Below are 26,145 nucleotides of genomic sequence, written 5' to 3' on the forward strand. Positions count from 1 at the left end.
AAAACTTTGGACTAATGAAAATTGTTTTTAACATTTGAACACTTTTTTGTTGTTGAAATTCTTTTTTGTTACCTAATTACAGTCTGGAGATGGGTGGTCTATGCAAACAGTGTAAGATTTTTGAGAGTCAATTTTCATTGAGAGGGTGGTTAGTTGAGTTTGATTCTTTTGTGATTTAGAAATCAGACTAGACAATTGTCATTACAGAATCGACATCGATGAAATCATTGAGGGTTACATCTTTACACTGCAGTTGGGATATTTTCTTTAGCATTTCCTTTTATTTTAACTAGTTGTTCTTTGTCTCTCATGAGCAATTATCCTCCCCCACTGCCACCCCAATGTGATTGAGCTCTAAGAATACATTAGAGAACTCCTTTGTTCTCACACAAGAAAACTCACTTGTTCTCATGCAAGTGAAAGTAAGGAACAACCTCCAGGCATATCTATTATGAATATTGTTAAGTTAAAAATAAACAGGCCCAAAAGAGAGTCTTCTACTCTCCACCCTCTTCTTCCCCACACCTAATAAACCAGTTATGGAAGTTTCCAGGAATCTGGGGTGGGGTCAGAAAAGATTATCACAGCTTGAGGTGGAAACAGTGAGGATTACTGATCCTTAGAAGACCAGCCCAATCTGACCCCAAAGCAATAACTTGTGTAATTATTCCATTAAAGAATGTGTGCTGATGTGCCATGTAGACCATGCTGCAGAGGCTACGGACAGCTCCACGGTGAGGCGCTCAACCCACTGTGCCACCGGGGAGGCCCAATAAATATATGTGTTTTAAAAAATGAATAATACTCTTTTCAAAATCAAAAAATAAGTCTTTTAATATTACAATGAAAAAGAAGAAATTGTGCTGATAAATGGGAATGTCTGATGAAATCTTTCTCAGACACAAGAGCCTTAAGCGCCATATCCCATCATCTGAGCTCCATCAGCTTTATTGAAATAATCTTTTCTTTGGCTAGTAGCCTTGTCCTACCCTCTTTTCTGTCTACATATTACCTACATTTTGTGTAACCTCTTACACTATCTAGATGGGATACTGCCCGGTTCATGAATTGCTTTATAGTTAATTAGATGTCTACAATTTGTGAATTTCTCTTTTTAACTATTTATGTTGTCAAGCTTTCAGCAAAGTGACACATATCTCATGAAACAGTGAGTTGTTATTCATTAAAGAACACAATAGTAAAAAAAGTATGCCTGAATTAATCCTGAGAGATCATTAATTTACAAATAATATGTCAGGATTGTAATTAGGGTTAAACGTTCAAGCAGACAAACTGGAATAAACTAAGTTTGGTGTGAGAACAGCCTTTAGAACATTTAACATGAATAGTTAGAAGGGTGGATGTAGAATGGGACATTTAAAAGTTATGTAAAAGCAGGTGAAAAATAGTGACTTTACAAGTGAAACCTGAGAAATACCAAACATGCCTTATTATTTTACCATTCCTCCTTTCTTTTAAGTATGGAAATAAAATTATTGGTTACCCCCAGTGACTATCACGGAAACCTCAGAGATAATATTCTGTTATAAAAGCCATCTTAACAGTTTTATTATTTTGAACTTAGAGCTTGAATTCAGGATAGGTAAAAAAAGATGTAAAAGAAAACTGTTATATACTGCATAGGTATATATGGCCAAAAAAATACTTGCAATCTTATTTTAGAGTGCTATTTATTTGTAAAGATTTATTTTATTTATTTATACAAGCACTGGGTACAGTCAGAAGCACGGGAGGGTGAGAGAATTCACCAGAGCCAGAGTGGAGAGCAGAACAGGCAGACTGACAAAGTACACTGCTGAGGGGAGCAGCGGGCAACAGGAGAGGTCTGCGCACCATGTGGGATCCTCGCCCTTGGCCACTGGCGCTGCAGAGGCTGCAAGCAGCTTTGCAACCCAGCACTCATCAGCTGCGCCACCGGGGAGGCCCTAGAGTGCTATTTAAAACACAACATAGAGATGGGATCAAGCTCTTTGAGGTGAAGTACTTTTGTTAAAAAATGGTTTATAGATAAAATACTTAAAACAAAAAAGGAAAAAAATAAAGGTTGACAAAGGCACAGTATTTCCAAAGTTCCCTTTGAATCCTGCCTTTTTACACCTTTGAAAAATTTTTTGTTTCTTTCGTTGTCAGACAAATCCTGGTAAACTTTTTGTGCTTACTTAGAAATATGCAAATAAATGACAAATAAAATGTTTCATATAATGATGAATTCAAGAACTTTAAGTTCTAAAATATATTTACCTTGTCAGCACAAATAAGACAACACATATTAAATTGAATTTACTACATTAGCAAGCTAATATTTTTCTAATGAGTACACCAAGCAGAACCATAATTTTGCATGCATATTTGGATTTCTCTGTAGCTGTGGTACTTGGTAGAGCCAAAGCTGCTTGTTTTCAATACAGTCCTTTTAAAAAGTAATCAACTGTGTTCCCCCACAGGCTTAAGAAAACTGGGAGGCAGTCCCAAACCTACCTGTCCCTCTGGGCCCACACTTGCACACTGCTTATGCCTTTTACAGATTCAAAATGGCAAAAACAAGCATATATGACTTCATTCTTCCAAGGTACATGTACATTTTCTACTCTATTAATTTATGATTATTCTAAACTACATGAAAAACAGACTTTCACAGACCATATAGATTTTAGTGATATGTATTTTTGTTGTACCCTCCAATTTAGAATTTGTGCAGGTATCCAAAGATTAGGCATTAATCTACTCAATTTAGTATTCGTCTTAGTTATCTATACATAGTACATTCAGTGTTTACATTGACACATTGAGTCCTTATCATTTGTGACATGCAGAAGTTTATTCCATTGTTTAAATGACTATTAGAATTTACTTTAATACATAATTTACAACTGTAAAATTTTTAGTAAAATGATGTTAAATTCATCTAGCCAGTAAACCAACTAGGAGAAATTTAGTAAATTCATGTTAGAATTTTTAAGACAGACCCTAGACAGTGTAACTGAACTATTAATGCTAACATTTTTACATTATGACAAAAAAAAAAATAGCTCTTTTTGAAACAAGTGTGAATCTGTGCAAAAAATTATCTTGATTAGAAATTTAGTCTTATCATAAAATTAGATATCACATATTTAAATTGCTAAAAAATAGTAGGGTTCTGCTTATCATGTAACCTTTACTAAGAACAGTAATTAAACTCAGTTAAACGCCCCCCCCCCCCAAGTTCAAAAAGGTAGTACATTTAAACCATGCAAAATCGTGAAGAAAAAATTTCGGTTAGCAGCTGCTCTTACTTTTTTCAGTCTTTACATAAGCGATTTAAACTTTTTTCAGTCTTTACATAAGCGATTTAAAACGAGTGTACATGTAACTTTATTAATTTCATATTAAGGTAAAAAATTTGGCTTAAAGCTGTGTTCTAAAACAAAGTATTCTCAGTTGTTCGAGCTATGAAAAAGTGAGATTTAAAGTTGGTAGAAACAGATACAGGCTTAAATGTGTTGATCTAGTAAAAATTGAGGAATGTATTTCGGATCAAAGACCCCTCACCCCTCCCACAGCACCTGGGGGTGGGGGGTAAATATTGATACCCTTCTAAGTTTGAAGGGAAATTCTATTTTCCAGTTTCATATCCCTTGAGTAAACTCATTAATCTTTAAAAGCTATTAAAAGCTCACCTTATGTGGGTATCGGTGTCTCTTCCTGATTCAGTAAACTGATTTATAATCCTTATAAACCTAGCTTAAAAACCCAAAGAGACAATGACTTGGAATTATTAAACCCCAAATTTAGAGGTTTTAGCACAATTAAACAAGTGGAATGTTCCACTCCCTGCCTGATTCCCACAGACCAACGATTTATTCCTCATGTTTTTTGGCATCTTTACCTTCAGTTCAGCTTACCTTTAAAATTTCTGGAGATACCCAAAATTTTTGAATTGGCATCTCTTCAAGCAGAGAACTCTGACTACAGAATTTGATTTCTGTGTTCAGATATCAGACCAATTAAAGCAAACGCTGGATGAAGCCCAATCACAAAAAAATTATAATAAAATATGTTTGGCGCGTGGCATCAACCACTACCATCTGGCATTATCTACATTGAAAAATAAGGAATTATGTTTTCTCCCAACCCACCAAGGAAACTAAGTGCCTGATTACAGCTCTCTTTGTGGACAAATGGGTGGCTCTTAAAAGAGCCTTTGGGATTAGGTTGTAAAAACGCTTACTTGGCGAGTTTACTTGGAGCTGGTGTACTTGGTGACGGCCTTGGTGCCCTCGGACACGGCGTGCTTGGCCAGCTCCCCGGGCAGCAGCAGGCGCACGGCCGTCTGGATCTCCCGCGACGTGATGGTCGAGCGCTTGTTGTAGTGCGCCAGGCGGGACGCCTCGCCCGCGATGCGCTCGAAGATGTCGTTGACGAACGAGTTCATGATGCCCATGGCCTTGGACGAGATGCCCGTGTCGGGGTGCACCTGCTTCAGCACCTTGTACACGTACACCGAGTAGCTCTCCTTGCGGCTGCGCTTGCGCTTCTTGCCGTCCTTCTTCTGCGCCTTGGTCACCGCCTTTTTGGAGCCCTTTTTGGGCGCGGGCGCGGACTTCGCTGGCTCAGGCATTTTTAATCTCAAGACACCAAGATTAAAGTGAGAGTAGGAAGTGGATTTCTGCTATTTATAGGGCTTTTATGCTAATGAGGGATTCAGAGCCCGTCTTAGTTAATTGGAAGACAAGCAGCAAGGCTGTCATACATGGGCAGTACTATGCAAATGAGGTATTGAAATGAAGACTTTCTATTGGCTACCTGAGTGAGTCTCACTATTAGCCAATCAGAAAGCCGAATTTACTCTCCAGGAAATGCCTATAAAAGCAGCAGTGTGTATTCCGCTCACAGGCTCAGCTTGCTTTACTGAGTACGTGTTTTTATTTTTGTATTTTTCTCTCATTTTGTGTCTTTTTGCAATGTCTGGACGCGGTAAACAGGGCGGCAAGGCTCGTGCCAAGGCGAAATCTCGCTCCTCGCGAGCCGGGCTGCAGTTCCCCGTGGGCCGCGTGCACCGCCTGCTCCGCAAGGGCAACTACGCGGAGCGCGTGGGCGCCGGCGCGCCGGTGTACCTGGCCGCGGTGCTGGAGTACCTGACGGCCGAGATCCTGGAGCTGGCGGGCAACGCGGCGCGCGACAACAAGAAGACGCGCATCATCCCGCGCCACCTGCAGCTGGCCATCCGCAACGACGAGGAGCTCAACAAGCTGCTGGGCCGCGTGACCATCGCGCAGGGCGGCGTCCTGCCCAACATTCAGGCCGTGCTGTTGCCCAAGAAGACCGAGAGCCACCACAAGGCCAAGGGCAAGTGATTTGACAGGCAGCTTGAGTTTCCACAAACGCTTTCCACCCAACGGCTCTTTTCAGAGCCCCCCCACCCAATCAAAAGAAGAGCTATTATCACTATTAGAAGCAAAGATACGCAGAGGTGAGTTAGCCTTCTCCTAAATTAGAGTAGGTTTTTAAGAACGGTCTCGGATATTACTGAAGACGGTTGTCTACATGAAAAATAATGTTGCTTGCAACTTGTGATGTATTCCGGAAATGCACTACTACTCAGTGGTTTAGTAACTTTAGATTGACTTTAAAACTACTGATAACCATGTTCTCAAATGCAGCGGGTCAGGTTGGTAAACTTGACCAGATCCTCTTAGATGACTCAGTTTAGAGTGGGCAACCGCCTCTCTGAGCCCTGTAAGGAATTAAGGCTGGCCTGGTCATAACTTTCAAGGGTAGCAACTGAGATTTACTAGAACATTAAAAGAACCTTTCAAAATTGGCTACTTAATTCAAAGTACAGAATGATTCTAACCTCAAGTTGGAACACTCCCCTGTTTACAGTTGTGAAATAGGGTAAATTGAATCTGTGCTACAATTTTGATACCTAAGTTGGGGTACACATCGATAGCATCTTCATTAGTTTCTTAGCTAATTAACCACTTAATGCCTCAACTTAGATCCGTGCCTGACATTCAATGAATTAGTGTTAATACTGCGTATTGTAAGACTCCAGCACCTACATTCCCACAGCTGAAGATTTAGGATAGGGCTGCAGGAATTCCTAAACAAATGCTACTAAGGGACTAATAACGCAGGTTGCCATAACTGAGCAGCACACAGAAATCCCTGGGGGTCCTATTTTCCAGGATTGAGTTACTAAATTTTTCTTCTGGATAACTGGGTTTGTGCAGTGATGGGGAATGAATAGGAAAGGAATCTGGGTTCTAGTGTATGGGAAAAGATTAAGCAGCAGCTGGCTTCCGTGGACATGCCTCCCACTTTGTAGATACTGACACAAGTTGAGAAGTATAGAGACATCGTCCCTTCCCAAACTGTTATAGGGCAGCCCCGATATTGAACGGGTTCCTGGCTGTGGGTCTTCACCCGCGCGCTTACAAGGGACTTATTAATACTCCACTACAGGCACACACAAAAGGTTAATAAAAGGTTTATTTACAAGGGAAAAGGAAATAAGGAAAATGTACAACTCAGGGAGAAAATAGGGAAATAAAGTCTTTAATGTGTCCTACCTGATCCGCGGACCTGGAAACCCAAAAAGCACTCTCCGAGCTGGCTGGATGCTGCGAGCTGGCGGAGAGTCAAAATGGGGGACCCCTCCAAAGCCCATGTGTCTGGCTTTATACCAACCTGGCTGCTTAACCCAACCCTCAGGTCCCAGCCACCTTCCCTTGGGTGGTTATGGGATTTGGAGTTCCCAGTGTCTTTGGCTTTGGCCTGGGGTGGGGGTAGAGTCCACAAAGCCTGTATGGAATTAGCTTTAGGACATCCTTTTCCCCCTAACAAAACCACCAGCAAAAGAACCAACTACAGTATCTGGGAATCTGGTGAAGGCAAAATGGAGGAAAAAATGAGCACCGGGATGACCACACATTAGAATTTTCCTGAGGAGTTTTTAACAATTATGATGAGCAGATGGGCATGACAAGGAATTAGACTGAGAGAAAGACTAAGACTAGAGACTGTCCCAGGACAGGGTCCTCTGTGAGAACCAGGTTCATTCTCTTCAGCATCCCTTATGTTGGAATACTTGGCTTCTTAGGTTGGAATTGCTTTATAGGAACCTTGAGGTCCTTTTCATTAACTTTCCACTTTGGCTTTGAAGCTGGCACCCATACTTACTGGGTGTGTGACCTTGAACTAGGTACTTCATTTTTCCACCATCCATTTCCTCTTGTATGCTTTTGCTCACCTTATGATGGAAATGGATTTAGCAGCATGGTTCTGAACACAGGGTGCTCAAGACCAATGGCCAATAACAGCACTATGTATCAGGCAGTTTCCACATGTTTCCAGCATAATTCATTTAACCCAACAATCTTAGAAGTAAAATTGGTATATCCCTATACAAATTTCAAAAATGAGGACTTAGAAACAAATCATAAATAACTTGTTTAAATCCCGAGGTTAAGAAGCCAGTACTTCTCACTGGGAACAATTCCATAATGGCTGCTCCCTAGCAGATTGTCAGAATAATGAAATCAGTAAAAACTCAGTACACTATGGGCTTACTTTATCCTAAACCATGTGAAGAATTTTAAGAGAAAGCGGGAAGGTGATCTCACTCCAATTTACCTAAAGGGAGAGAGTTAAATCTTGATGATGTGTGAGCACTGTTGACCCAGCAAAAAAAAAAAAAAAGAAAAAAAAAGCCAATACACTTTACACTTTTGATTTTGTGTGCTACAAGTAAAATAAGATGAAGATTGGGTAGATGGCTTGGTAAAGAGCTAGGACTTGATAAGCTAATCAATTTATTGTGGTGAGTGAGAAAGGTATTAGAGAAGACTTGAGTTTGAATTCTCTCCCCTTGGATTATTCTCTCCAATAACAAAACTTTGATTAATTAGTATCGCATGACCCATTGTATTAATTTTGTTTCACTTTCATCTACGGTCAAGGACCCCATCTTGTTTAATTGTGGATAATCATCATAGACCATGGTGTACAATAAACACTTAATAATTGGATTTTGAGTAAATAATGAGATGAGTAAGTCAGTGGCTGGGCTATCCAGAGGCATTTTGTTGTAGACGGTCAGTTTATTACCAGAACAGACATTAATTACACCCTAGACTGATAGATTACTAATACCATTTTCTCTTTCCTACAGAAAAATCCCTTCTGAAAATCCAGTTTGTATTGGCCATTTATTTGGGGAACTTCAGAGAAACACAGAAGATGCCAACTGACCAACTCTTACCTAGAGGTGCTGCAAACAGGTTGTTCCCCAAGAGAATATTCCTTGCAGCTCTGTCCTAACTTCCCCACTCCAACGTATGTCTCTGCCTTCTACTTTGAAATGTCACTGTTTATATCCAAAAGCCCTGGTTGCTTCTTGGGAAAATTCTCTAGTGGGCAATAAAGTCTTCAGTTGGTTTCCAACCCTTCAACTTGTCTCCATCTACTATGCCTCCAGGGTCCTGGGGCAAACCATTTAAATTGGGGCAAGTTGATGAGAATGATAAACCCAGGCCTTCCAATTACTGAAGGCACCAGGGACACAAGTTGATCTCAGGGATTTACTGAGATGTGAGGCTGAGACAGAAGCATTATTTGCTTAAATAAAGGTCATTCCGAACAAAGCAGATCATTTGACTTATCACCAATTACAGATCTCTTTTTAAATTTCCACATAATTTATGTCACAGTCTGTTTTATTCCATACATCATCCACTTCCTTTATATTTTATGTAACATTTGTACTTTTTTCAAAATGTAATAAATTTTACAACTAATTATAAAAAAAATATGCATTTTAAAGCTAAAATTAGGGTTCTCTTCTAAGAGTTTGTCATCTGTTAATCCTAATAATAATTATAAATATAAATATTTCTGTTAAATATAATATATGTATGTTATTAGAAGATACTAGGACCTGAAGTGAGGATTTCCCCATGCATTCTGAAATTGAGGATAAGGACTTTCATGGGACTCCAGCATTCTTCCCTCTCTTATTCCAGTACCTAAGTATTGTACCAAATTAAGAAGAGCATCATCAGATCTACTAAAACATAGCCATCACCTAAATTTACACCTGGAAAACTGTCTCCTTGATAAATAAGCAAATACATTTTTTCAAAACTAAATAAGTATAATCATTATAACTTCAAGAGAAATTGGAATCTGCTATATATACTTCAATGAGCAAATTATCAAGCACAAATTAGTGTAGTCATTTTGAAAAATAGCAGATGATTGGACTTAATTTAGGGTTGTTCAGTGAGTTGCAGATTGGGCAGGGAGAGCGCATCAGGATCTCTTAGGACTTGGAACTCGGCACTTAGAGTGGAGGCTTTTTCTTAAAGAAGCAAGTGTGCTAGATATTAGACTCTTAGTTCTAGGTTCTTTGTCTATCAGTTGGATCGTACCCCTCACTCTGCAGCAGACAGTTGCTGGGGAGACATCCATTTTTTTTCCTGTATTTGGTGAGAGTCAGAGCTGAAAGCACAGGACTGAACTGATTGTACACCACAACAGATTGTTCTTGCATTTAGTATCTCCCACAAAATGGCCAGACCATCTCGTGCTCTGAATTTTAGAAACCGAAGCTTGTCCCCTTCATGATTTCATCAGTGTTGCAGTTTCAAAGACTATATGCAATATATTTCCAACTTGACACTTTGAGCCCTGCCCTTTGCCAAAATGTAAATGTGTGTGTAGAGATTCCTTCTCAACACCTTCACTTGTAACTTTATCAAGCCACTAAACCTGAATCCATCCAGAACACAGGAGTGAACATAGTGCTTCCTAGGCCCCTGATTCCCCAAAGTCTTCCCCTAATCAGTATATGACTTAACCTTAAATCCGTTTAACCAAGTGAAAATACTAGAAGTGAGACTTGTTCCTTTCATTAATCTGGGTAATTCATGTCACCTATACCTTCAATATATAGCTTAATTTATGCTCCTTACTATAATCTAAAGGGTCACCCATGACCACCTCTCTGATTTACTCTTCATCTTTCATCTTTCTGTCCCAGCCACACTGGTCTCTCCTCCTACCTCCCAAGCTGTTTGTCTCTTCAAAACATTTGCATTGTTAGTCTAATTTCTCTGAAATGCTAGTCCTCTTTTTTTTTTTTCTGGCAAGCTCAATCTTATCCTTCAGACCTCAGTCATCTTCAGACAAGTATTTCTAAAATAGACCTGCCCGGATGGATTAAAGATACAATTATATGGGCCTCCCCTGGTGGCGCAGGCGGTTCAGCACAGCTCTGTGAAGCTGACTGCAGCCTCTGCAGCGCCAGTTCGATCCCAGCCAACCAGCGAGGGTCCCACATGGCACAGCAGACGTCTCCTGTCACTCCTGCTGCTCTTCTCAGCAGTGTATTTTGTCAGTCTGCCTATTCTGTTCCCCGCTCTGTCTCTGGGGAATCCTCTCACCTTCCTGCGCATCTGGCCTATACCCCAGTTTTTGTATAAATAAATATATAAATCTTTAAAAAAAACATACAATTATGTGAATATACAAATATATATATGAAATATTAGGAAACATTTTGTTTAATTTCAGGGTTATGTTTGTGTGTGTGTTTTGAGGGGGTGGTTTCATTTTTAAGCAAAGCAGAAAACACAAAAGTCACGTAGGAAGGGACACAGACCACATAAACCAAAAAGAAATTAACAATACAGTATAATATAAAAAGAGTGAAAATAGGCAATACTTTCAGATGAAGGTATTGTAAGACATAATATGCAAAAGGCTAATGACCTTTTTTGATTCAATTTCCATTCAATTCAAATAGTCACTACCTATGAGGCTGGAAAACTCTTCATCTCCCTAGAATTTATGCTTTTTAACATAAAGATACATTTTTTCTCACCTATGAATAGACATTCTCTAAAAACAATAATATTCAGGACTGCTGGGAATAAGGGAGAATTGCCACTGTCTTTAATCTTTTAATAGCTCATCCTGGCTATAACTATTAAAATTTATTAGTAGGGCCTCCCTGGTGACACAAGGGGTTAAGACACAACCTGTGAAGCTATCCACAACCACAGTAGCACGAGTTCTATCCTGGGCCAAGGAGCTACACACATGGCACAGCAGACCTCTCCTGTCTCGCCTGCTGCACCCCTCTGCAGTGTATTTTGGTCAACCTGCCTGTTCTGTTCCCCACTCTATCTCTGGTGGATCCTCCCAACCCCCCACATCTTTGGCCTGTGCCCCAGTTCTTGTATGCATAAATAAAAATAAATCTTTTAAAAAATAAATAAATAATAAAATTTATTAGTAGACACTTGGGATCTACCACATCGCTACACCATATGAGGTTATAAGAGAAGACATGTTAGCCTTTATAAATACCTCTCTGTAAAGTGATGAGCAAGTATTAAGTTTGTAACTTAAAGAATAAATAGTAAAATAAAGAACCGGGGCCTCCTCTGGTGGCGCAGCGGTTGAGCGCTGGGCTGCAAAGCTGCCTGCAGCCTCTGCAGCACCAGTTCAATCCCTGGCCGCCGGCCATCGAGGGTCCCACATGGCCTGACAGACCTCTCCTGCCGTGCCCGCTGCTCCCCTCAGCAGTGTATTTCGTCAGTCTGCCTGTTCTGCTCCCCGCTCTGGCTTTGGTGAATTCTTTCACCCTCCCGCAATTCTGACTATACCCATTGCTTGTATAAATAAATAAATAAATCTTAAAAAATAAAATAAAATAACCTCCCTTTGCCCACTTCTTGCTCCAAATGACTTTCTCTTAATCAACCTGTATAGATTATTTAAAATACAGTCTGATCTGAGGTTTTATTTATCCAGTCCCCCATTGTTTGCCTCTCCCTGTTACTCTCTCTCTGCGCCACGATGTAGGGACCTGGTCCGAGCACTCACTCCGATTCCCCAGCTCCTAGTGGTGGCATCAGCTTTATTGAATGAACCTGGGAAAGACTGTTGTAGGCCACAGAGCCCTCCTGTCTAAAACATCTGTCTGGTAATCACTTTTGCTCCATTACCTACTTGCTCTGCCCAGTTATCAGGAACGCAAGGGAATTTGGAAGGATCCACATTTGCTGTTCAATTCCAACTTTTCCAGGTTTCTTTTTTCTTTTATTTTTTTTAAAGATTTATTTATTTATGCATACAAGAACTGGGGTACAGGTCAGAGGTGCAGGGGGTGAGAGACAGAGTGAGGAACATAAGAGGCAGACTGACTGAAATACACTGCTGAGGAAAGCAGCAGGAGAGACAGGAAAGGTCTGCTGCGTCATGTGGGATGCTCCCAGGCTGGGGTTCGAACTCATGCTGCAGAGGCTGCGGATAGCTTCACAGCACTGTGCTTAACCCCTTAAGCCACTAGGGAGTCCCCCAGGTTTCTGTACTAACCTCTCCAGGCTCAGTGACTACTGAGAAGCCCCACTTACCCAGGAACCCCTCATTCCTCTTAGGCTCTTCTCTTTCCTGGCTGATATGCATAAGAGAATCCTCTTTAATATGCTGCTGGGCCTGTGGCTTAGAATCTTGGAAAGAAAAGGGTCACACAGCTTCTGTGTGACCACAGCGATGCTCTTTCATCCACTTCTCAATGCCTGCTCCCACAGACCTGTCAAAAGGCCTCCCGGGCTTTCACATTCTAATGCTGGGATGATCCAGTTAACTCTCTCATCCACAGGGTGAGTTGGTTGAAGAATTCCACATACTCATATCCATTCCCTAGAACTCCACATCCTCCCCATTTAGTAGATCATCAGTAAATACTCAAAAGGAATATTCAGAGTAGGTTGACAGCAAAATATATCAGCACAGAAGTGGAACAATCACTAAATAGCAGGGACCTGGTAGTTTATTCCTGGATTATGTACCATTTTAGCCACCACTTGATCTGAAATTCCAGTTGCTAAATTTAGAGGGAAATACATGACTGGCTCTGGACCTGCTCTGCCCAGTGCAGAAGCCATTAGTCACTTGTGACATTTTCAGCTTAAATAAAATAATTCAATTTAAAAATCAGGCCCTCTGTTGCACTAGCCACATTCCAGGTTGCTGGTGGCTACTGTACTGGACAGCAAAGGCATAGGACATGTCCACTTTCATAGAAAATTCTATTGGTAGCACTGGGCTAGGTACTTCAAGACCCTCTTAGCTAACATGTTCATGTGTATCTAACAAGCTTTCTCCAGGGGGTATGTGAGGATGTGGTTGTAAAATAAAATATAGTATGCTCAGTTAAACTTGTATTTCAGATAAATGACAAGTACTTGTTACAATAAAGTGTACCCCAAATGATGCATGAAATATAATTAAACAATTGTTTACCTGAAACCCAGATTTTAAAAGACATCTTGTATATTTATTTGCCATATCTGGCAACTCTATCTGAAAAGCACAATCAGAATGTTTTTGGGTAGGGAGGGAAGGTGGTGCTGGGTTTTTCACCATGTAAGAAACACTAACTCATTATGAGGAAATGGGTCTATAAGTTTTTCTGCTTGTTTTGAGGAAGGCAAATTTGTTCCCTTTGGTTTCTTCCCTTCCTTAAGTTTCAAAAGCTCATCACTACAAAGAGATGGCTGGATTCTGAGCATCAAACTCATCAATTCTCAGAAATAAATGGATGGCATCAGTGATTGAGTCAGTCCCAGAAAATGCTTTCCTATTAAAACTCATTCCAGGATTTTTTTTGGGGGTGGGTCTGTACATGTGTCCCTCGGTAATAAAGAAAAGGGACAGAAAAACTATTGGAGAAAAGCTCTCTTTCATACAAAACTGTGTCTATTTTCCTAATACATTCAGAGAATTCAAGCAAATTAATACAATAAGGTATATATTGATTCACCCACCACAGGACCTTTCTCCCTAAGGAATCTGTTTTTTTTTTTTAAACCCTTGTGTATAAGCCCATTATTAATTCAGGAAGGTGTGAGTCAAAAAATGAGCATATGTTTATCTCCCCACTTTCATTCTTAAAACATAGCATACTAAAGTCTACATTTGTGGGCCTCCCCGGTGACGCAGCGGTTGAGCACTGGGTTGTGAAACTGCCCGCAACCTCTGCAGCGCCGGTTCGATCCCCGGCACACAGGTGAGGGTCCCACATGGCGCGCAGACCTCTCCTGCCGCCCGCTGCTCCCCTCAGCAGTGTACTTCGGTCCTTCTGCCTGTTCTGCTCCCCGCTCTGGCTCTGGTGAATTCTCTCACCCTCCCGTGCTTCTGACTGTACCCAGTGCTTATATAAATAAAATAAATAAATCTAAAAAAAAAAAATAAAGTCTACATTTGTTATCTTTGACAACAATGTAACTTTCCAGATGTGAATATGGGAGCTTCACTCACATAAACTCTTGCATGGCCTCATTTGGCTCCTGTATAGCTTATGTAGCCTGTCAGTAGACACGTACAATTATGGGATGATAAACCTTGATTCACAGCAACGTTGACATGGTTCTCTGTTCTGATACAGTGGTAGGAAGTGAAAAAATTGAATCACTTTTGGGTTGGGACTTAAAATCCTTCCTCTGAAAACCATCATGAAGTTAGTCATGCTGAAACTCAGTTTCTTCATCTGTAAAATGATGGTAATATTTCCCTTCAGTAACTATGACTGAAAAAAGATCATGCGTATGAACCCTTTGAAACTCTAAAGAACAGCACAAATTAAATTTCCATACATTCCACATTCCTTTGGTTATACCTAATATATTCTAATAGGAACATATTCCACAGATTCCATCCTAGTGCAGAGGTCATGGAAGACCATACAGAGTAGGAGAAGGCTGTTTCATTAATTACCTGCACAAGACACCTCCCTAGTTAAATAATCATTTGCTGCCCCTCACATGAAAGGTGTAGAAACCACACCTTGGGCCTCCCTGGTGGCACAAGGGGTTAAGCACAGCACCATGAAGATTATGAAGCTATCCGCAGCCTTGCAGTATGAGTTCAATCCCCTGGCCAGCCAGGGAGCTACCCACATAGCACAGCAGAATTCTGTCTAGCCTGCTGCTCCCCTCAGCAGTGTATTACAGTCAGTCTGCCTGTTCTGTTCCCCACTCTGTCTCTGGTGAATCTTCTCACACACACACACACACACACATACACACACATACACACACACCAGCCCCCGCACCTCTGGCCTGTGCCCTAGCTCTTGTATGCATAAATGATCTTTAAAACAAACAAACAAACAAAAAAGCAAGCACACCTTTCCAGTCTGCCCAAAATCTTGCTCCCTCTCCCCTTTCCCCAGCAGTCAAGGTCAGCCTTAAGAATGTCTCTCCTAGTCTCAAGACTCTGGTGTGTTGGGGCCAGACCTGTTTGGTGCACTGCTGTATGGCCAGCTCATGGCGTGGGGCCTGATGTTGCCTGGCATATACTAACCTTCAAGAAATCTGATGAATTCATAAGGCTGCATTGTCAGAAGGGCACCTAACTTAGTGATGAGAAATACCTATATATAAAGTCTATACAAAGTGGCTTGTGTGCGCACACACACATGTACACACACCACAGAGTGCAGTAAAATGTTTGGGAAAGATGGGAATCTGGAGGTAAAGTTTGGCTTTGTGTTCCAGCTCTGCCATTTGCCAAGTGTCCACTTGCAGGGGAGTCACTCCCCATCCCTGGAGATCAGACTTTTTATCTATAACCTGGGAGAACAGCATTTCTCAAAGATTTAAAAGAAAAATAAGATGTCACTTGAGAAAGTATTTTGTTCTTTGTAAAACTGTGTGTGTGCATGCGTGCACGCGCGTGAGAGAGAGAGAGAGAGTGAGGTGTGTGTTTGTGTGTGTGTGTGTGTGTGAGAGAGAGAGAGAGAGAGAGAGAGAGAGAGAGAGAGATTATATAGACTGTATAGATACAGAAATAATTGTGGAGGTGCAGGGGAAATTCCTCTAGTGTTCTTGGTTCTTCTCAGACTGGTTGAGTAATCAAAGTAGTTATCAGCTGGCTTAGCAAAGGAAAAAACCATTTTAATAACATACATGGGGAGTTACAATAGTCAGGCAGGTCCTGCTATCAGTCAGGGAGAAAGGGGTTTAAATCCTGAACTAAGGGTGGGGACAAGGGACAATGGCAACAAGGAGAGGAAAGGGGATTTCTTAGGAAATCTTCCATCTTCTCTCTGAAGGAAAAATGTGTTTCTCCAAGAGGACATCTTTAGTAATAAACCTACACGTGGATGACAACCCAAACTACATTCTTCTAGGTCATTAAAGGAAGCAGTAATTAATTCTTTGGTTAGGGGAAAGACAGATGAGGGGAAAGAGAAGAGTTTTTCAGCTTTCCAGGGCCTGTGTTGTTCTCAGCTCAAAATAATCTGCATGCCAGAGCAGAGCATCTTGAGGAGATCAACTCTGAGAATCATGGGGTGATCTGATTTGAGCACCTTCATTTTCTACCTTATCCTATCTATCAATCATCTATCTATCCATCTATCCATTCATCCATCCACCCACCAACTATATCATCAATCATCTATCCGTCTATCTATCGATCTATCGATCATCTATCTCTACCATCTATTTTTCCTCACCTCAAATGTGGACAAGTGGAAGTAGGTGAGGATGCTGAGATTTCCCTCAGAGATTTGCCATCTTCCACCTGTGAAGTAACTGGGGCTGTGCTAAGCCAGAGCATTACCTGGCCCCCACTGCATGAGGAGGCTTCCGGAATAGTGGATTTGGCAGACAGGCAGCAGTGAAATGACCAGTGGACACACCCACAAACCTCCCGCCAGTTCTCTGGGCACACAGCAGCATCCCAGTGGAGAGGGCCTGGGGGGACAAAGGGCATTTCAGACTCATCCAGCCACCTGGCCAAGAGCTGAGACACCCACTCCCATTTGGGGTCAGCTTGAGCTGTGGTGCTATTCACCCCTACTGGGTACCTGAGCCAACTTGGCAGAGGAAAAAGAAAATGAAGAAGACCTTTAAGGAGAAAAGCCCTTGGAAGGAAAGAAATAATGAAAGGGAGAACATTTCTTCCTTGACCTTAGTCATGTCAGGCTGTGGGTAAAGAGACGGCCTTGGATGAGCTGATGGCAAACATGGTGTGAGTGCTACACGTCCACAGCCTGGGTGACACTTAACTCCTCAGCCTCCTGGGGAATATCTGCATCTCGTTTTGAATCCTTCCTCCCTTTCTTCCTTTTCTATGTTCAGTGTGACAATAGTAGCTTGAAATTTTTCCTAGTGGCAGTTTTTACACCATGGGAATTAGCAGAGTTTACAAATCAAGACTTGCTGGTGTTTCTGGAGAGCCAGCTGTTAAACGTTTGTAAGCACACTAGGACCTTAAACACTCTTTGCTCCCGTCCAGTAAGGGATCCCTCATCTCTCCCGGTCTCAGTCGTTGTCTCTGATGCACACACGTCAGCTCTCTTTATTGTGTTGCTTTCCTACCTAGAAGACATCTGCCTCACCTCCCAAGTGACCCCCATGGTTCTGGACACGACTCTGATCTGCACCCACTGCACAGATTTCCATATGGCCTCCCATCTGCTGCTTTCATGTCTACTTTCCAAATTTTAGGAGAAAAGCATAGAATACTCTCCTCAAAGGGCCTCATCTTCTTCCTCTCCTCCCCTCCTTGGGGCTTTTGTTCAAATATCATCTTCTCAGTGTGGCCCTCCCTGCCCATTCTCCTGCTCCCAGCGGGTAGAGAGAGGGCTTCTGGGAGGTGGCCAGGGTCTGGTGGCCATGAGCCTGGGGGCATGGACTGTCTCATGGTGTGGTGAGGGATGCCGTGAGCAAAGGCAGAGTGACAACAAAGTGGAGCTGTTAGCCAGTGACCCCAGGGACTTCTGGGTTGCCTGGCAATGAGCTGGGAACAATGGCTGCTCTTCTCCCTGTGGGAGGATCAGCCCATGTTCCCAGGTGTGGGAAGGCTGGCGTTCCCTGCTGATACCCACACAGAAAATATTTCTTCTCCCTGTTCATGTCTGCTCTGGTGCTTTCTCTCCAAAAGGGAACAGCAAGGGGTGGGTTTTCTTCTGGAACACAAACCTTCTGTGTGTGAGTTGCCTTCTTCCTGGGCACAGGGCTTGAGGGCTGCACCATGGCCATCACTGCACATCTGCTAACATTTGCATGAGTTTCAGCAGCACAGGTGACACTGTGCCCACTGATGAGGCAGACAGAAGCCCAAGGAAGGAAGACCTGCTAGGAGTTAGATGATCTCTAGAGGTGGTGGTCAGTGGAAAGGAGTGGATATAAACTTTCACTAAGAGATGGGAATCTGACTTTTTAAATCATTATTCTAACCACCTGCATCTTCATCTTCTAGAACACTCTTCATGAAAGTCACATGGAATGAGACTCAGCTCTAAAAAGGATGAAATCTTGCCATTTGTGACATCATGGACAAAACTGGAGGAGATTATATAAAATGAACTAAATTAGAAGGGGAAAGACAAAGACTGGATGATTTCACTTGTGTGTGGAAAATAGAAAAGCAAGACAAAGGAACACACAAAATCAAACCAAAACAAACTCTAGAAATCTGACTGCAGAATGAAGCTACCAGAAAGGGAGACCATGGTTGGGGAGCAGTGGACTACAGTGGAGGTTTATGGGTGATTTGGTGGTGGTGTGATGAGGCAAAATACATCTGAAGCAGTGTTAACCTGTACCTCTAAACCATATACAATATTGTAAGCCAATGTTCCCTCAATTAAAAAAAATACTTTTTATTATTTATTTATTTATTTTTAAAGATTTATTTATTTATATAAGAACTGGGGTACAGGCCAGATGTGCAGAAGGATGAGAGGATTCACCAGAGACTGAGTGGGAAACAGAACAGGCAGAGTGACTGAAATACACTGCTGAGGGGAGCAGCTGGCAATACAGGAGAGGTCTTCCGCGCCATGTGGGTTTTTCCCTGGCCAGCCAGGAATCAAACCCTTGCTGAGAGGCTGCTTACAGCTTCATAGCACTGCGCTCAACTTGCTGCGCCACCAGGGAGGCCCACTTTTTATTTTTGAAAGAGCTACAAACTAAGGGCTCTTTCTGTCACTTTCCATTCATCTACCATCCCTTTCAATTTTGGATCGTTTTTCCACTCACTGTCTTTCTTCTCCATTTAGCATCAACTGTTTTTAAGGAGCATGTTAAACATGTGTCTTTCTTGTTTTCACACGAGGTGATCAGTGTTAAAATAAGCTCAACTCCAACTCCCCTGCCCGCAGCGATGCCCCATGGGGCCCCATGACGTGGGCCTGGAGACCTGCTCAGGAGCAGGGCGCACAGCTACACCCAAGTTGCAGTCCTCTGGCTCCATCATTAGGAACCATGCAGCTTTGACCTAACCTGCGACTCAGAGGCTGTACCTTCAGAATCAGAAAAATATTCCTCGTTGCCGAAATTTATTGTTCTCCAAGCTAGAGTTGGTATGTGAAGACTCCAGTACCAACCAGATTTTATTAATGGAATTGGAATGGTATGTGCCAAGCCCTAACTTATTTTATTTCATCTTCATAGTAAGTTGATGAGGTAGGTGCTATTATTATTCCATTTTGTAACAGGAGAATCAGGCACAGAGAGATAAACTTGCCCAAGTCATATACCTAGCAAAAAAAGAGCTGGGGTGGGAGAGGCCCAGATGAGAGTAAAACACAGGGAATCAGGTTCACAGCATTATTTTTATCTGTTCCCAGTATGAATGAGATAAGTCACATAAAAATCTCAGTAAAGCATAATCAGTATTATTTTATTATACAATGATTCCAGTGGTCTAGTGGCCCAGGAACTAAGAAGTATCCATCTCTTTGGAGGTTTTTTTGGTTTAAATGGTAATTTCTTACTCCAATTTCATGTTGTCCCCTATAGCTTTTAGTGAAGAAACATCAAAAATAAAGCCCTACACATTTTTATCTATAGGTGAGTTGTGATATTCTGGGAAAGAGAGATATGGGGGTTGAACTTTAAGAACTTTAAGGTAACATTCACTTTTAAGCAGTTTTGTTTTTTTATTTTCAACAAACCCAAATGAGAAGAAATCAAACTTGAAGCTTGCTTATTTTGACCTCTGGGACAATGGGATATAATGGAACAAAAGCACAGGTTTGGCCATCTGTCAAAGCACAGCAAATAAATTATTTTCCTTTTTCTTCCTGTTTCCTTGTCTGGAAGATGCTACCACTCTTGTCTAACCACTTCAGAGGATAGCTATCAAGATAAAGTGGGGATAATGTCCTTGATGTAGAATAGAAACTAAAGCCCACGCTCTCTCTTCCCTTCATTTCCCTTACAGATATGTTTGGTTTATCTCTTGGTGTGTTTGTTATCTACTGCCATCTCACAAATTATGTCCAAATTTAGCAGCTGCAGGATCTCAGCTAGGCCCAGAGGTGTCCCCTGGATCTCTCCTCAAGCACATACTCAAGGAAAGGGGATAACACAATGGTAGGAATGCTCAGAAGCCGGAATCCTTGGGGGTCCCCTGAGAGGATGAACCACATTGGGATTATCCCAATCTGCTTGAACCAAAGGAACATTCCTTTGGGCCCTGCAGCTTTAAAACTGAAAGTGTTTAAAACTGAAAAGTTTAAAACTGAAAGCCAATGGGGGCCTCCCTGGTGGTGCAAATGGTTAAGCACTGCAATCTGCAGCCTCTGCAGCATGAGTTTGATCCTGGCTGGCCAGGGAGCAACCCACAAGGCACAGCAGACCTCTCCTGTCTCGCCCGCTGCTCCCTCAGAGGTATATTTCAATCGATACGCCTGTTCAGCTCCCCACTCTGTCTCTGGTGAATCCTTTCACCCCCCGCACCTCTGGCCTGTGCCCAGCTCTTGTGTGCATAAATAAACAAAATTAAAAAAAAAAAAAAAACTGAAAGCCAGTGGTTGAATGCAGGTACCGGGTAATACGTTCAGCCATTGGAAAATGTTGAAATTATTGTTTAAATTTCTGACTATTTCAGCATTTACCTTGTTTGCTCTGTGACAGCCTGTCATTGAAACTACACTTCCCAGACTCCTCTGCTCTCTGGTTTCAATAGATTGGCCAATGGGAGGCACTAGTGAAACAGGTTGGTGGGACATGGGTGTTTATTTCCCTCCCTGGGGTTTATCCAGCCTGGTTGGTCCTCTTTGGCTCCAATTCCATCAGATAGCCCTAATCCTGGGTCTTAGCTCCGGTGTTACCAGCCTGTGCTGTCCCAGCTTCACTGGGGGTTACAGATCACCTCATCTTCCTTTTGTGCTTTGCTCCCTATGAGAGGTGGCTTATCTTTGCGTTAACCCCTAACCCTCTTTTGGTTTCTCAACTCTTCTCTGCTTATTCAGTTATCCTTAAATACACAAATATATTCATATATCTGGAATAAATACCTGCCCTGGTCCTCGTTCTGCTGGAAGTTTACATAGTGGCTGCTTTTTCAGGATGTAGGTTCATTATTTTAGGCTCAAATTTCCTTTTTTTCTTTTTTTCCAAATGAGAGAGTTAATGACAGGTGTGATCTATCCTTGAATATTGGGGGCTTCAGAACTTCTCCCTAGGGTAAATTTAGGAACAGCATTCTGACTGAGAAATGGGTAGAAGCACTTAATATGAGAAACAAAAGGGGAGAAAAGAAAACAAATAAAAACCCAAAACCCAGAACTGTGCACCTCACAGAAGGGAGTGTCACTGTTGGGGCCACAGGGAAGCTAATGTGGATCAACCCATGACCTGGGAAATGAGGGTATTGTCCTGCTTATGGCTTCCTGTTTCCTACTCCACCCCCTGCTTTCTTCCCCACACCCTAATCCGAAGAAGAGTGCTGAAAATAAAGTTTCAAAATATGAAAATATTATTTCACTGGAATCAGAATAACAACGATTTGCAAAGCTAGTCGAATTAGTCACTGGAGTGAGTAATCTTACCAGGAGAAGAGAGAGTACGAGTAAGTCCTCTTATCATTAAACCCTGGACAAGTTAGTTGCCATCTTTGGACATAGTTTTGTCTTCTGTAAAATAGTGGTGAAAAATCTTACCTGAGGTAATTATAAAGATTAAGAGAGTATTTCTAAAGTGCTCAGATAATCATTGTCATGTAATATCTACTCCATGGTAAACTGGATAAATGTGTTGCAATTTTCTAAACTGGCTATATTTATATATTGTAGTTGATACTGGAATGTTATGGTTTCTATAAATCAGAAGAATTCATGTAAGAGCAACTGTGACCAAAAAAAAAAAAAGTTTTGTAGAATGGTGACTAGGTCAGTGTATATTTGCCACAAACAACCCTTGATTGGAAGACCACTGCAAGATGAAAAGTTCTTTCACAAAGCTATACTTAAAAAATACCTCTAATCTGGGCCTCCCCTGGTGGCACAGCACTTGAGCACTGGGCTGCGAAGCTGCCCACAGCTCTGCATTGCCGGTTCGATTCCTGGTCGCTGGCGAGGGTCCCACATGGCACGCCCCGCTGCTCCCCTCAGCAGTGTATTTCCTCAGTCTGCCTGTTCTGTTCCCTGCTCTGTCTCTGGTGAATTCTCACACCCTCCCGCGCTTCTGACTGTACCCAGTGCTTGTATAAATAAATAAATAAATCTTAAAAAAAAAACCCAAAACCTCTAATCTATAGAGATCTTCAGTCCAGAAATTAAATACATCTCTTAAACTTGTGTTTTATATATATCAATTGTATCTCTTATAATAAGTTAATTAATGACATGCCTTAAAATTTAGCTCCTCCATGGTGCAAGGGGTTAAGTCTCTGTGCTGTCAAGCTATCAGCAGCACGAGTTCAAGTTCAATTCCTGGCCAGGGAACTAACCCACATGGCGCAGCAGACCTCTCCTGTTTTGCCCACTGCTCCCATTAGCAGTGATTTCAGTGAGTTAGCCTGTTCTACTCCCTGCTCTGTCTCTGGTGAATCCTCTCACTCCACATCTCTGGCCTACGCTCCAGTTACTGAATGCATAAATTAATAAAATAAATATATATATTTTTTAAACTCAGCTCCTCTGGATTTATTTCTAGTAAGAGGAAGCATGCATGGTTATTTACTACATGCCAAACAGTGTCATAAGCTCTTCAAAAACCTCCGATCTTAACGTTTCTACTGAAACGTTAAATTATATAACAAAATAACCCTCAAATCTCAATAGATAACAATAGCAAGGGTTATTTTAGGCTCACTTTACATTTATTTTTGGACCAGCCTTAACTGTACACATTTTCTTCATGGAGTGACCCAAGCTGAAGGAACATAATAAAAAGGAGTCTTGTTGAGGCCTCCCTGGTGGCGCAAGGGGCTAAGCACAGCACTATGAAGCTATCCACAGCCTCGGCAGCATGAGTTTGATACCCGACTGGCCAGGGAGGTGATCCATATGGCACAGCAGACCTCTCCTATCTTGCTCGCTGCTCCCCTCAGCAGTGTATTTCAGTCAGTCAGCCATTCTGTTCCCCTCTCTGTCTCTGGTGAAAATCTCCCCACCTCCCCCTCCACACCTCTGACCTGTACTCCAGTTCTTGTATGCATAAATAAAGAAATCTTAAAAAAAAAAAAAGGGTGGGGGGGAGTCTCATTGCTTTCATTTGCCACTTCCTACAACTAGCCGGATGCTCATGAGCAGCATTTCCCGCTGGAAAGTGGGAGCCTTTCTCCTCTGTGCAGGTGGGGTGCAAGTGTGTGCTCACCTGGGAAAGCTATTATAAACCCATATAGGTGAGTAAGGATGTAAAATCCTCCCACAAAGAGCAGCAAAACAATGGGAATGATGGTATTACCTAGCATACTATTGTCATTTGGAAAAACAGAGCTTTGTAAATTTGTTAAATTCACAAACCTAATAAGGGCTAGGATTGAGATTTGAAATGGAAACATCTGTCTCTGGAACTATGGTAGCCAGACTACAAGATGCCCAAGTAATCCTTAACTTCTTATAGGTGACACTTATCTAGTGCCCTCCCAAACTGGATAGAGTATTGTAACTTTGGTTTTGCCCTCCCTCTCTTGTATCACTTATTCTTTTTTTTAAAGATTTATTTATTTATGCATACAAGAACTGGGAGAGATGAGAGTATTCACCAGAGGTGGGAGAGATGAGAGTATTCACCAGAGACAGTGTGGGGAACAGAACAGGCAGACCAACTGAAATATACTGCTGAGGGGAGCAGCGGGCGAGACAGGAGAGGTCTGTTAAACCATGTGGGTAGCATCTTGACCTGCTAGAGATCAAACTCGTGCTGCAGAGGCTGCGGATAGCTACACAGGGCTGTGGTTAACCCTCTGCACCACCTGGGAGGCCCCTGGATCACTTATTCTTGAAGTAGCCAACAATGATAGAGTGAACAATCAGCTGGTGTACGGAAAGGTAGATGTATATGCCAAGGAAATGAGATCTGCCATTTACCAACACCGACTTGCCAGCTGCTTGAGCCATGTGAGCTACAGTTATCAAAAAAGTTAATATTGCTTCCTCAAAGGTCTGTTTCAATTGGGGCATGCATGCATGAGTGTGAGTATATATTGTAACATGAGTTTCTTTATGCAGATTGTGGGGGGGATTTCTTAAAGAACTTGTTAGTTAATACACATGGAAATGAACTGAAACTACTATTGTTTTGGTTACAAAATATCCCAAAATTGGTTGATTAAAACAAAAACCATTTTAGTATGCCCACAGATTCTATTAGTCAGAAATTCATAGAGCATGGTGGAGTTGGTCTCTATGCCATGATGTTTGGGACTTAGGCCGAAAAGACTTGACCACTTGGAACTAGAATCAACTGGATACTCCTGCTCCTTGAAATAGGATGGTTCAAAGATGAGGACTGCAGACCAGAAAGCCCAAATATGGTCACAATGTGCATCTTGTGTTTCTCACAACATGGTGGCCTCAGAGCCACCAAAAATGTTATGAGCTTGATAACTCAAAGATAGAGAAAGATGGAAGCCATGGGTTTCAACAAACAAGGCAGAGACTACATTGCTTTTAGGCCCAGGACTTGGAAGTCACATAGCCCCATTTCTTCCATACTGTGGGTGCAAACTATCACAAGCTCACTCAGATTCAGTGGGACAGGAATGAGGCTTGATGTGGCAGTGACAAGATGCATTGGAGAAGGGACTGTGGATCAAGGAGAAACTGTGTGACCATCTTTGGAAAATCAAATTTACCACATCCTACAACCAGGAGGATGCCAATGAGCAGTAGACTAGATCAGGCAATGCACTAGGCCACATTTATAAATGAAATATCAAACAGCAATGAAAAATGAACAAAATAGAGTTCTCTACACCAGAATAATGCACATGGATAGATCTTGTTCAGGGAACAAACGTAAGACACGTAATAAATATACTGTGATTGCGTGTATCAAATTTTTCAAAACTGGAATGAAGGAAGCCATATTTTTCACAGATGTATTTTTATGTGATAAATCTATAAATAAAAAAACAAGGAAATAATTAAATCAAAGTTCAGATAAAGAGGAAACAGAAGGCACAGGTGGTTCCTAGATGCCTGGGAAACTCCACATGCATTTTCTTAAAAACCAAGATTTATCATGTTTTTAACAGAAACATGTTATTTGCTAATAATAAAGTTTATGTTGGATACTGAAAAAACATAAACATTTGGACACAAGAATAAGAACCATCTACATTTCTATCACTGTGGAAAAGCTATGTCACATTTGGGTATACGTTCCTGTACTAAGAAAAGTGCTCTAACATGGTGAAAAACAAAGAGAAAAAATTCAAAACATTTTGTTTCAAAGTAATGGTAGATTTATAGGAAAGTTGCTAAAATAGTATAAAAATTTCCCTTATCTCCCTCTACTGACCTCCTTACTCTTATCTTATATACCCATAGTACAATTCACAAGAACAGAAAGTGAGTATACATACAATATTGTCAACTAAATTTTAGACTTTCTTCAAATTTCACCATTCCCATAAATGACCTTTTTATGTTTCAGGATCTTATTCAGAAACCCACATTGTATTTGCCTATAGTTTTTCCCCAAATCTCTTCTGTTCTATAATAATTCCTTAGTCTGTCCATGACCTTCACACTTCTGAAGAGCACTGATCAGATATGTCCTTTAGGATGAATTTGTTGTTTTCTAATCAGTGGAGTAAGTTTATGTATTTTTGCCAAGAAATATCATCAAAATATGATGAAGTGTCCTTGTAAATGGAAAG

General features: G+C 41.5%; 2 protein-coding genes across 2 annotated transcripts; one reads left to right on the top strand and one right to left on the bottom strand.

The window, feature by feature from the left end:
• Nucleotides 1-4,184: 4,184 nt before the first annotated feature.
• Nucleotides 4,185-4,655, bottom strand: LOC119251776 (histone H2B type 1-C/E/F/G/I). The gene has a single exon (XM_037519043.2). It carries the CDS (start codon nt 4,619-4,621, stop codon nt 4,241-4,243), a length of 381 nt encoding a protein of 126 aa, XP_037374940.1. The 5' UTR covers nt 4,622-4,655; the 3' UTR covers nt 4,185-4,240.
• Nucleotides 4,656-4,884: 229 nt separating this feature from the next.
• Nucleotides 4,885-5,898, top strand: LOC119251769 (histone H2A type 1-C). Its single transcript, XM_037519037.2, has one exon. The coding sequence runs from the start codon at nt 4,965-4,967 to the stop codon at nt 5,355-5,357; it is 393 nt and encodes a 130-aa protein (XP_037374934.1). The 5' UTR covers nt 4,885-4,964; the 3' UTR covers nt 5,358-5,898.
• Nucleotides 5,899-26,145: the final 20,247 nt, after the last annotated feature.

The sequence above is a fragment of the Talpa occidentalis genome, unplaced genomic scaffold (assembly GCF_014898055.3).
Source record: "Talpa occidentalis isolate TD23 unplaced genomic scaffold, MPIMG_talOcc4v2.1 talOcc4.2, whole genome shotgun sequence".
Taxonomy (NCBI): Eukaryota; Metazoa; Chordata; class Mammalia; order Eulipotyphla; family Talpidae; genus Talpa; species Talpa occidentalis.

Excerpts from the sequence above, each read along its gene's own strand:
- LOC119251769 (XM_037519037.2), top strand. The coding sequence starts at position 4,965 with ATGTCTGGACGCGGTAAACAGGGCGGCAAGGCTCGTGCCAAGGCGAAA.
- LOC119251776 (XM_037519043.2), bottom strand. The coding sequence starts at position 4,621 with ATGCCTGAGCCAGCGAAGTCCGCGCCCGCGCCCAAAAAGGGCTCCAAA.